The following is a 13,108-nucleotide window of genomic DNA, read 5'->3' as shown; positions in this document are numbered from 1 at the left end:
TATTTGCTGGACAAAAACGCCTCTCCCACCTTGGCATAAACAGCAAACTTCCCAGTCTACTATATGAGAAGTATTTGGTTCCGGTACCGCCAACACTAACTTGTTTTTTGGCATTATTATAATATTTAACAAACTAACTTAAACAGTAAAAATCAACACCCCATATTAATAAACCACAAAATCAACACAACACACAACCGACAACCGACTGAACACGTTTAAAATAAATAGGCGTTTTCGACTTTGCTACTTGCTATCCGTCGCAAGTAGACGTGTAATGCAGTGGCGTGCTCTTGGTTCCTGCAAATATTTAAATTTAGGGAAAATACGTTAAAAATAATATTTTAGGGCATAAAAAGTCACAATTTGTTTAAAAAAGAACTGTCCTGGAATATTGATCGCAATGGCACATAACAATTTTTTGTTGTTTCTTGTAAGTTGAGCGGTAGGGGTGCAAGAGAGGGTGCCTCTCCCCCTCCCCCCCCCCCTCACAAACGCTTCTAAAATTTCTAGTTTTTTAATTTGCATCAAATTTATCTTATAAAAATTTACTAATTTAAACATTTATCTTTTGCGCTAAAGTTTCAAAAAATCAGGGGGTAGCCACTCCCTTTTAGGGGTTGCTACTTTTTGAGGGGGGTCAGAATGGTGCTTCCACTCCTCCCCTAAGAGATGTATTTATAGGAACTTCGCGTAAAAATAATAATAATAATAATAATAATAGGCCTTTATTAGCCTTTATTTCCAACAGGCAACTTTCCCAATAACAGGAAACAGTTGCAAAACAATGAAAAATATGGTTAAAAAAAACACACACAAACAAACCTAAAAGAATGAAAAGAAAAGAAAAAGAGTAAAGTAAAGTCACATTCTCAAAAGTTATCCAAAAAATTAGAACAAATAACTATTAATATAATATAAAAACCCAATTATAAAAGTTTAACATGATAATCACATATTCAACAAAATTAAATTAAATTAACTGCAATATACCTACTAACTATAACTTAAACACATAGGCCCTAATCCCAAGAGTAATGATCCACCAAGATATCGATAATCACATGAACCGGAGAGAAATTTATATCGCACATGTGACAGATCCGATTAAATATAGCGCATATTGTATATAGTGGTGATTTCAACAGGATGTTAGTATGAGGCCTTGGCAGAAAGAATGTTAGGGGATGTCTAGCATTAAGCCTAGGCACCATGAAACGTACACCAGAAAGAAGTACAGGACTATCAATGAATCCATTCAGTAACCCATGCAGGAATTTTACAGAGAAGATCATTCTTCTGAGATGTAATGGATGTAGATTGAAGCGTTCCAATAGTTGCCGATGATCAAACCCTCTTACCGGATATATGCCATCCTGCCTGAAGGCCAAAAACTTAGCAAATCTACGCTGAACAGATTCAAGGAGATCAACATGATTCTGATAGAGCGGGTTCCATATAGTGCAGCCAAACTCCAGTTTTGATCTCACAAAGCAACAGAAAAGCAGTTTTAATGTAGATTCCAAAGTAAAACTCTGAGAACTTCTAATTATGAACCCAAGCCTTCTCAGGGCTGACTTGACTATGTTATTGAAGTGTGGAACGAATGTAAATGCAGAGTCAAAGGTTATACCAAGATCAGTAATTTGCTCTAATCTACTCAAAATAGTATCATTAATAAAGTAATTAAAATTTAGGGGTGTTTTTGATCTAAAGTAACTGACCACACTACACCTAGCCGCATTCAAGCCTAACCTGTTAACAGCGCACCATACCTCCAATGTATTTAGACAGTTCTGAAGAAAAACACAATCCTCCAAACCATATACATTTAAATATAGCTTCAATTCATCGGCAAAAGCCAGCCTATGACAAGTGAGTGACTCAATCAAGTCATTTATAAAAAAACTAAACAGGAGCGGACCTAGGTTCGAGCCCTGTGGCACACCGACGTTACGTTAAAAAGTTTCGATTTAAAGCCCTCATATTCAACATATTGAGATCTACCAATCAAGTAGGAATGAAATGAATGAAAAATGAAATAAATTAAATAATCTCCCTGAAAAACCATACTGAGTTAATTTATGCAGCAAAATATAGTGATCTATCCGATCAAAGGCTTTTTGGAAGTCGGTATAAATAACATCGACTTGAGTATTAACATCAAGTGATTCACAGATGTGGCTAGACAGACAGGATAAGTTAGTAACACAAGATCGCCCGCTAAAAATTCCATGCTGGTCTACAGAGATGAGTTCTTTTGCGTGACTAAATAGCGACCGATTCAGGATAATTTCGAAAATTTTTGAGAAGTTACAAAGTAATGAGATTGGCCTGTAGTTCACGATTTGATCAGAGTCCCCAGCTTTTAAAATAGGTATTATTTTAGCAGTCTTCCAAATTTCAGGGATTTGTTCTGTTGACAGTATTAAGTTGAAAATGTAGGTCAGCGGATCAGCCAGAACACCAATGCAATCTTTAACCAAGAAGCTAGGCACACCGTCTACACCAGATGTTAACTTATTTTTGAGTTTTTTACTGGCCAAAATAATCTGGGAAGCATCAACGTTGGAAATGTCAAAGTGGGGCACATTATCAGACGTCGACGAATGGTTAATGAAATTTGATTGTATAAATGCCTCACCAAAGAACAGTGCAATAGCGTCAACTATGTCTTGTGGGTCTTTAATTACCACGTCATCGGGTAGCCTCATCATACCAGGAATCCTGGTGCCAGCCTTCTTAGAACCAATAAAATTCCAAAAGCTAGATGGGTCCAAAGAAATATTCCTTTCGGTGTTTGATATATACAACTTATATTTATTGCGTATTTGTAGTTTGATAAGGCGTCTAAGAGAATGAAATTTATTTTGAAAGAATGGAGAATTGTACATTTTAAAGTCCTTGAAAGCCTTTTCTTTCCTATAAATGTTCCTAATCAATTATCGAGAATAATAATTTGGAAATCTTCTTTTACGTTGCTGCTTAAGAGGAATGTATGCGGCAAATATGCCATTCAATATATCATATAGGGCTCCACATGCATCATTAACGTTAGAGGATAAATACACAGTAGACCAGTCAGCTTCAAGGATCGAGTCATAAAGGAGATGGAAGTTGGCCTTTCTAAAATTAAAAGAATGAGATAAGTTTTTATTAAGCTGAAAATTATGGACACGTTGGCCTGAGACGGTAAAATCAATTTCCAGTGCAGGGTGATGCAAATCCTCCAAGACAAAAGGCACGTCACTACGCGAAACAGTACAGGTGAAGTTAGATAAAACAAGATCCAATAGTCTGTTATTATAGTTTAGGATGTGATTACACTGAACAAGATTAAAAGTGTTAGCAAAATTATTCACAGCAATAGACTTTTGACTAACATGATTACCTGTAGGTGAGTTAAGAGAAAAATCAGACACGTTAAAATCGCCCACTATTATTACATTATGGTTTAGCTTTGATATTAAAAGTGTAAACTGATCCAGAAATTGCTCGAAAATTACAGATGTGATAGATGGTGGAATGTACAAAACAATCATGTAAAATATCTGTAACCTAATAGTAAATTTACAGCCAACAACATCGATAGAGGGCGCAATACTGTTGCAAAAATCAAACAACTAATTTTTTCAGACACAATGTTTTTAGAAACTCCACAGAGAACTCCGCCACCTCGTGTGGCAATTACGGATTCAAATTTTCGGTCCGACCGGTAAACATCATAAGTCTTTGGAAATATTTCACCACTCTGGCCTCAACCAGGTCTCGGTGATGCATATGGTGTGAAAATCCTGAGCAATGGCGGCAAGAAAAAAAGTCTCGGTTTTAGTGTTAACACCACGAACATTTTGATAAAAACAAGTTAAGTGGGCATCACTAGCATGTGAAAATAAAGGCGAATCTAGTTTTTTGCTACAATTCTGGGGGAACCATTGATTTATCTTATATAAAGATTATTTTCTCCTTCCTCTTTGCGTCGCTTTAAATTCGATCTGATGTGAAAAATGATTATTTGAGTCTATAGTACATGTGTACCAAACGCCTTGCTTGTATCACAATTTGCGGTTTTTTTGTAGTTATTCATGTGTACCGCTTCCACTAATATCACTGCTAGTAAAGGTAATGAATAATCTATATCTTTCAATTGTATTACATTAAATTTCTGAAAAAATATTAAATCTATCTAGAGGCAGTTAGAGGTAGAATAATTTTTTAATCTCGGACTATATTTTATCTATCCTAATAATAGTCCTTTCTATTATATGTTGCCCTTATTATTATGATTTCTCAATAAAATTTCTTATTTCGTATTCAAAAATCGAGTAGTCTTCGCATTATACAATGTGGTGTAAACCATGTAACAGCTAAGTCGTAGCTGTTTATGACAATAAACATAACACCCCAATTTTATGAAAAAATTTTGACTAATCATTATATATACCAGCTCTTGAAACTTGATCGGTCATTTGGCCGGCTGTGAATCAGACGAGGTCTGCTTTTATTGGATGGCCACCCTCCCAGTCCTCTCTATAACTGATTCTTACAGAAAAGTGTCTGTTGAAGTTAGTATTGAGGAATCACTTTGTCCGATAACATGTCATAGATTGACTATTTTTCAGCTTTTGTTAGCTCTTAGGCTCCGGTAATGCATAGGCATGGATCTTATTTATATTTTGTATAGCTATAAGTTAATTTTTGGGCTCAAGCCCCAATTTATACCACACAATCTTCTAGATCTGCTTTGTTGATGTATGGCTCCAAGCCATTCATTAATTATCAATGACTTTCAAGTCTTTACCTTCTTTCGTGAATATTATTTGTTTTGTTTAGTCTTTGCCGACAAGCTACTAACCTATTGACAATCATTCTTGCATCGTATATCAAATATATTCAGTACATCCTGCGTTCTTCCTAAAACATAGTTCATTCGTTGGCCGCTGACTACTATAACTACGAAGCTTGCGAATTTTACCGGTTCTATTGTTTTGAAATGTATAATGATGTTTTGGAATAAATAAAAATTCACATTTTATATATTGGTAAAGGATTCATCCCAAAGATGATTGCACCTCAGTTACAAAACTAAGCCTTAGATGGTTAACACCACATTGTATAATGCGAAGACGATACTCGATTATATATACTCGATATATACTCGATTTTTGATTACGAAATAAGAAATTTTATTGAGAAATCATAATAATAAGGACAACATATAATAGAAAGGACTATTTTAAGGATAGATAAAATATAGTCCGAGATCAAAAAATTATTCTGCCTCTAGATAGATTTATTACTTTTTTAGAAAGTTAATATAATAACAATAAAATTGAAAGATATAGAATATTCATTACCTTTACTAGCAGTGATGTAGGTGGGGTATTAGGCTGGCTTCAGAACTAAAAAACTAGATACTATCACTGTTGCTAATGGATTATTACAGAGTAATTTGGTATTTTAATTACGTAATATATAAAAAGTATCGCCTAAATAATACAACGCAATAAAAAGATATGTCTTTTTGATATATAAGTTTTTACATTATATAATGTAAAATTGATAGCGTTAAATAATTTGCCTTAGTATATTTAAATATTAGAAGATGGGGTTAGTTGTAAAATTAAACCTAAGACACTAGAAAATATGAGTACTTTTTTATTGAATACGATTGATACATGACCGTATGTAAATTAGTCTACTTGTAATCTGAAAGTATTTATTAAATTGATTCAGTGGACCGCCCTAAGCTATCTATAATATTAGAAAAACTGGTACAATTTACACTTTTAGCCTTGACTGTATTTCATAAAAAAGGGGTCAAATATTATGAGACAGATATGTCCAAATATATCGGAGGTTACCTAATGATTTATAGTAATTTAAAGGCGTATATTTTAGGGTCGTTAGGTGGGGTTCTAATTCGTATAAAAAGCGAAGCAAAATTACTTAAGTCACTGTAGAAGTCAAGTCGTTACAAACAGCAACAACTTTTAATCTCAAAATGTACAAAGTAAGTATTATTTAATTTAGTTAAAATTTTACTGCTGGATATTTATCTTTTATTGAGAATGAAAACAAATGAACTGCACAATTAAATTTGATATTTCACATAATTAATGAATATTTTGAAACTGCAATAAAACATAGGTAATTTTATCTTTTAGTTCATTATTTTATACAAGATACGAATCTCATAAATTTAATTAGTACGTTTAACTAATATTAAAATAGAAGACTAGTTACTGCCTAATTTAGTTTTTAAGCATTTTTTTTTTTAACTTTTGATGCATTTTTGTTCCTACTCAAGCTATTTATCTATCATCCCTGCCTTGCACCATATGTTAATTTCATTTGATTTTGAGAAACTTTTCAATAATCAAAGTTTTTTTTAGAAAAATTTTAAATTGTACGCAACTTAATTAAATAAAAACTTCCATTTACATTTACCAATTTTGTTATAGAACATTACGCTTTTGCAATAAAAACTTTGTAATTTCAGATCTTTCTTATCAGTGCCACCCTGGCTCTTGCTAGTGCAGTTCCAGTGGACCATCAGGCCACTTCCTATTCATCCTTCAACGACAACCACAACTCCATCCATCACATCGACTCTGCTCCTTCCCACTTAAACAAATATGTTGCTGCACCCGCGTCTCAATATTACGCTGCCCCTGCTGTTGCTAAGGTCGCTTTGCCAGTAGCTAAGTTTGCTCTGCCAGCTGCCCCAGTCTACCAGGCTGCTCCCAAATACTCTTATGCTCCAGCTCCAGTATCTTATGCCGCACCTGTTGCTAAAGTAGCTGCCGTACCAACTGTAACTAAATACTCCATTCCTGTAGCCAAGTATGCTGCCTACGATGCTCATAAGGAAGAATATGCCCCAGCCCAGTACGAGTTTGCTTACAACATTGAAGATGTTCATACCGGTGACCTCCACTCCCAACAGGAGCATCGTGATGGAGACCAAGTTGTTGGACAGTACTCCCTTCACGAAGCTGACGGTACTGTCAGAATTGTCAAGTACTCTGATGATGGACACGGTTTCAATGCTGTAGTTGAAAAACAAGGACACCCAACTGAAGCTCCAGTAGCTTATAAGAAAATTATTGCTGCTGCCCCTGCTCCAGCCTATTATCATCATTAACAATAGTGTTGTTTAAGGTTGTTATTGTATTTATTTATTGAAATAAACTATTTATTATTAATAATAATAATGTTCGTGTATTTATTTGATAAAAAAATATTACTCACTAATTTTCAAATCTAAATTATTTTATCATGAATACTTCCTTGAACCTTGTATAATTCAAAATCTGTTTCATATTTACTATATATAGTAGTTTAAAAATAAACAAATTATTAATTAAGTATAGACAATAAATATAAATAAATAAATAATGTTATTATTTATTTATTTATATTTATCTTTATTAAGAATAACAACACTATTATATTATTAAATCTTAAAGGGCGAATTCTAGCTTGTTTAGTCACTAAACCGCTACTCTTAAATTAACCCTTAAATTATACACGCATTTATTAAATGTCTATACAAAAAATAAATAAATACGTTCTCCAATACATATAATTATTACTACGATCCACAAAAAGTTGAACAATGTATTTTAAAATATGCTATGTAAAACTGTAATCTTAGTCCAACTGAAAAAAACTAACTACACATTTTGATGAAACAACAACACATTCTTTATATTTTTTCGGAAAATTGAGATAGGATTAGAAATATGAAAATAATTATAGAAATTATTATATAATAACACAGCTATAAACAAAAAACTTCTCTGAAATAATGCAATAGTATATTGTGGCATAATTAACTTGTTTCTAACTCTAACAGAGCGCTGATAGGTCTCATTCATAAATATTAATTTATGGATGACACTTACTTAAATATAAAAGCAAGTTTGTATCAAGAATTTAGTAAATAAACATTAAAAGAAGATACTTAAACAAATTCTCGATATTCAGCCAATTCAACTGTTGTATCTTTGATGAAATGTAGTCAAATTTCTTGAGTCCATAAATAAATCGACAACAGTTATTTTGCATCCTTTGAAGCCGCATTTTTTCAACCTGAGTAAGACAGGGGTAAAAGAGAGTTAAACCGTAAGTTAATTTTGATAAAACATATGTTTCACATCATTTTTACGCACTTTAAAATTCAAAATATGTTTGTGTGCGTATAAAACTTATAAACTTATATATAAGTGTTGAAATATGATCCTCAAACATAAGCCTTGTGTCATATATAATTCCCACATTTTTTGTGTTCGAGTAGACAAGCTGCTGATCCTCCATCTCAAGAGGAACGTATCCATTGAGAAACTCTGAGTGGATATGTTCATCCACTCAGAGTGGATGAACTTGGGGCTTGATGTAAAGAGCAAGACCTTGATTTTATCAGTATTTAACCTTAGTCCATGCTTTCCACTATACTGACAAATGTTGAATAAGTCACTGTTTATTTCGGTTTCTGCATTATTATAATGTTTAGGATTAAAGACGTATAACACTTGTGTGTCATCGGCATAAGACTGTATTTGGGAGTAAATATGACAGGTGATTCTTCAAATAAATATGTGTCAGCAGCGACTTCGTTTACGAGATACAGGGTGTTAAACTTTAAAAAATGGCTGTCTTAAGTATCTTACTTAGTTTTTAAGAAAAAAATTAAATACACTTAATTACACATCTAATAAGGAAAGGTTTTTTCGGAAATTTTTATATTTTGTAATTTTTTCAACAATTATGTTACAGTAACAATAAATTTTAGTAATTACCTAATTAAATTGCATTATATTAACATTTAAACTAAGTAATTAAAAATTACGTAGTAGATAATATTTAAGAGTTGCTTTGGAAAACAATTGCAACGTTTAGTAAACAGGTCGATAGTTATTATCAATCGATTTTGTTGACAGGTATTCCTATTGTTAATTGTAGTTAATCGTATGAATCTATTGTTCATTTCTGAGGGTTATTTTTTGTCCAAAATGGTTCAAACTGAACAAAGAAAAATGGCTGATATGCATTTTTCTTATGAAATGGAGAAAGATTCTCAGCATGTAATATTTAACGAAAAAACTTGTACGTTTCCATGTTCGATTTTCTGAAACATGCAACTTCAAGGCAGTTTTCATTGGGAGCCTGTACGTGCAGTTCAAACTAAAGAAGCTATTTTAAATGAAATTAAACCAAATCCTAATATCAGCATTCGGACAATATCTGAAGAATTGAATGTTTACCATGTCACTGTGTGGCAGATTTTAAGAGACTAGCAGCTATATCCTTATCACATGCAATATGTCCGAACTATATTATCTAGAGATGTGCCCTTATTACTAGCTTTTCCTTATTGATTACGAAGTAAAATAAGAAGAAATTCAGGTTTTCTAGGTCAAACATTATCTACTGATAAAGCTTGTTTTTCTCAAAATTCAATTATAAATATATGGACCGAAAATAGCTTACGGGCCTAGTACAAAATAATTTTTAGAAATAATTTTTAGAACAGATTTCTTTAAATGTCGGTATTGGAATTATCAGTGACCATCTTATTGACACCATTATTGGCCACATTATTTTCTCCCTAGACTTAAAGAAAAAAAATATCAAAGATTTATATATATATATATATATATATATATATATATATATATATATATATATATATATATCTAAAAACTGAGTTGACACCATTAGAGCCATAGTCTGCTCAGGCTATTCTTAAAAACGGACAGTGAACTACTACAAAAATCAATGTTATCAGCGTTTAAGACACTCAGAGATCTATCGATAGGAGAATGACGGCCATATTCAGTTCTGTACATAGGAAAATGATAAAGGTCAAAATTGCGTAGAGTTCTATTTGGAACATTGAGACCTACTTTAGAAAGAAGGTCAAGAGCATTAATCATGCCATTAACCAGCTTAAATACAAAACAAAGATCAGCGTTCACAAGTCTTTTGGCCAATGTATCCAGGTTAAGTCTTACTCTCATGTCCTCACGATGGTACTCGTCAAAGCTAATGCCCATTCTAAATGCGGTACACCGTAAAAATCCATCTTGCACTCTCTCAATCATATCTATTGAATTCTGATATAGAGAAGACCACACTACTGAAGAGAATTCAAGATTAGATCTAACCAGTGAGACATAAAGGAGTCTATAGGCTTGCAGAGAGAGATGTGAACTATACCTGTTTACAGCACCCAACACTCTTAGTCCCTTTAAAGTTATTTTAGAGATGTGATGAACAAATCTCAGATACTCATCGAACAACACGCCCAAATCCTTGACTACATTCATATACTGCAAGGACTTACCAAGGATACTATATGTAGAATTGAATCTCTTCGAACCTCTATGAAATGATATGTAGCAACACTTGGAAATATTGAGTTATAAGAACTTGGGTCTTGGCGCCATTTGCGATAAGCAGTATTTTTGTTGTTAACTGCCTTGGTGCATATTGATTTACCAGATTAAGCCTTTAATTGCTTTATGGTTCTTATTTTTCTATTTTTGCTGGTAGAATAAAATAAAGAAAAGCTCGGATGAGTGGAAATAGCTTTAAGAATTATGATATTGATAGATTTAGAAAAAGAACAGAAGTAAATTAAAATCGGCTTCTATTTTAGATTTTCTATTTTTTCCTATTTTTACCTAAATTATTTGACCCAAAATTGGTTAAAAATTACCCAGTTTAGCTACTTATCTAGATTTTGTCGGTAGGCCTTTGAAAAAAATATAATCACATACAGGGTACTATAAAATACATAAAATACAGATCCCATACGGGGCGTGGGAAGGAGCTAGTAAATTTTTAGCACCGTACTAACATACCAGTTCGCTTGTAACACCAATAAACTTGCCCACCATATACGGTGTCCCCAAGCACCAAAAAAAAAAGACCCTCGCCAAAGCGGTTCACGACTTTTAACCCTGTCCGTAAAAATTTATAGCCTTTTTACTACCATCGGGAAGTACAATACAAATTTATTTTTCAGGGAGCTAATAAATAAAATAACCGTAAATTATTACTTTTTGCTCGTATATGGGTCCTGCCTTTTCTTGCTTTGTCGTGATTTATGACGGGTGGCTAAAAGTGATTTTTTTATTATCCTTCAAATGTTACTTTATTATTTAAATTTACTCCCTCGAAAACTCATTATAGTATTTCAAGAAAAAAATCACTCCAAAAACAAGAGCTGTATAATGGACCCAGAGAGCACCTTATCGAGTTCTCACGCTAATAAACACTGTTTTCGTTTTATGTGTTGCCGCTTTCGCTTTCGCCTTGTTTTTCTTTGATACTGTTCGTAATTTGCTACAATAGGGGTCGAACAAAAGGGATTTAAACTGTAGGTGAAATACATTCAGATAATAAGAAAAATAAACTTTTTTAAAGGAGTTTTTACATTGTCGTTATAGTAAAGTGTATTTTTCTTTAAAAATACAGGGACTATAAAACTAAATATGTCATAGCTGCGTGGACATTGAACAACAAATGAAGATATAGTCAAACAGAATACTTTCAAAAAGTTTTAAAATACTGCTTTAATGGATGTAACGCTTACCTGCTTTAAGTCCACAGTAACGGAAACAAACTCGAACTCTTTTCCATAACTAAGAGGTGGGCTTTGCCACCAGCTATTTGTTCCATCGATGGCATTAATAATAGGGTGCCTTTTTCCAAGGTCTGCACTGTTTTCATCGCATATTCCACACCTTAAAAGAAAAATATTAAAAAAATTACCTAAAACAGATGTTTCTTTTACCTTTCCGGTTCTGCCAGTCTGCAAAACTCTTGCACATAGTCCGAGCCACAGGTGGCGTTAGCCACAATGTCAGCTTTTGTGGCTAAATTGAAAACGGATGGCCACAAGCCGACTGTTGTGGAGTTTGCGTTTCTCCTGACATTGTTCCCTATGCCTCGATGGTTCTTTAGGAATTTTAAATCTGCAATAAGAAATGCAAGTTAGAAAATTGGTATAATGTTTATCACAGAGACGGCATAATATCGTTACAAATCCTAAAAATAAGATTGATAAATGGAAAACAGGATCGATTTATGTTATATGGACTTATGACGTGACTTAGCTTAGAAGTTGATAACTCGACCTGATGCGCTATAAAAGCCAAGAGGTCTTTCGTGACATTTTCAACAAAAAGAATCCTGCCTTAGGTAGATGCGATAGTTCATTAAAAGCTTACCTTTTTTTCCTACCGGCAATAAGGAATTGTCGTTAACAGAGCCATCTGTCGAGCAAGACAAGACAAGAGCTATTGCGTAAGATTTGCAGTACTAAATAATTGTGCTATTATAAAAGAGTGCAAACTTATATTTAACAGTAGAGAAGAAGATTTAGAAGTAAAGGGTGTTTCAATAAGAACGCAAGATATGAATTGCGCGCTATGGTTGGTAGTCATAATGTTACATGATTATGGCGTGGCAAATCGAAACTTGACAGATGGGAGTTAAGCCGATGTTTATTTAGTTTTTATAGTGAAATTGGTAAGAGCCGCGGTGACTCTTTTAATTGACAACTTTGACAGGTAAGTGTGACGTATTGTTTCCCCACACTTAAAAATGATGATCTAAAGAGAGAGTCGCTGAAATGAATTGGTTATTAGCAAATACAGAGTTGATGTTTTTGTTTTCTGTTTGACTAAAAAATTAAGTTGAAATTTTTGATCCTCCAGAGCTTAAACCATTCGTTTGTACCGAATAAACTGTTCTGCTTTTATTGGATTTATATTATATAATGAATATGGCCATGTTAATTTACTATAAACACCTTATTGCCGAAATAAATTTTACATTTTCTTTCTTTTAATTTAATTTTTCTTAAGTTGGTAACGGAATATAAAACAATACAATATGTATATACATACAACCAAACTTATATGAAATTACTCTATATTAAGACAAAAAATGTTTCAAAAAGAACTTGGTTTGCTAGTGGATAAGGCAAACAAATATTTGGTATAAACAAGCAGGGTTACGACAAACATTTCGAATATAACTACAATAATTTCACATTTTGTAGTCAGTATAGTAAGTCGTTTTACTTTAGTAA

The 13,108-nt window shown here is 33.0% G+C and overlaps 2 protein-coding genes across 2 annotated transcripts in view; one reads left to right on the top strand and one right to left on the bottom strand.

Annotated features, from left to right (window-relative positions):
* Positions 1–13,108, bottom strand: part of LOC126743741 (laminin subunit alpha-1) — a 549,108-nt gene that overhangs the window by 371,769 nt on the left and 164,231 nt on the right. Inside the window, exons 2-3 of the mRNA XM_050450955.1 lie at positions 11,807–11,987; positions 11,606–11,756 (exon numbers count right to left, since the gene is read on the bottom strand). Of these exons, the coding sequence (XP_050306912.1) occupies positions 11,606–11,756; positions 11,807–11,987 (332 nt within the window). The remainder of the gene's footprint in view (positions 1–11,605; positions 11,757–11,806; positions 11,988–13,108) is intronic.
* On the top strand, positions 5,847–7,217 carry LOC126743749 (cuticle protein 8-like). Its single transcript, XM_050450968.1, has 2 exons — positions 5,847–6,013; positions 6,503–7,217. Exons 1-2 carry the CDS (start codon positions 6,005–6,007, stop codon positions 7,145–7,147), a joined length of 654 nt encoding a protein of 217 aa, XP_050306925.1. The 5' UTR covers positions 5,847–6,004; the 3' UTR covers positions 7,148–7,217.

The sequence above is a fragment of the Anthonomus grandis genome, chromosome 13 (genome assembly GCF_022605725.1).
Source record: "Anthonomus grandis grandis chromosome 13, icAntGran1.3, whole genome shotgun sequence".
NCBI lineage: Eukaryota > Metazoa > Arthropoda > Insecta > Coleoptera > Curculionidae > Anthonomus > Anthonomus grandis.
This window is presented reverse-complemented; position numbering and strand designations above follow the sequence as displayed.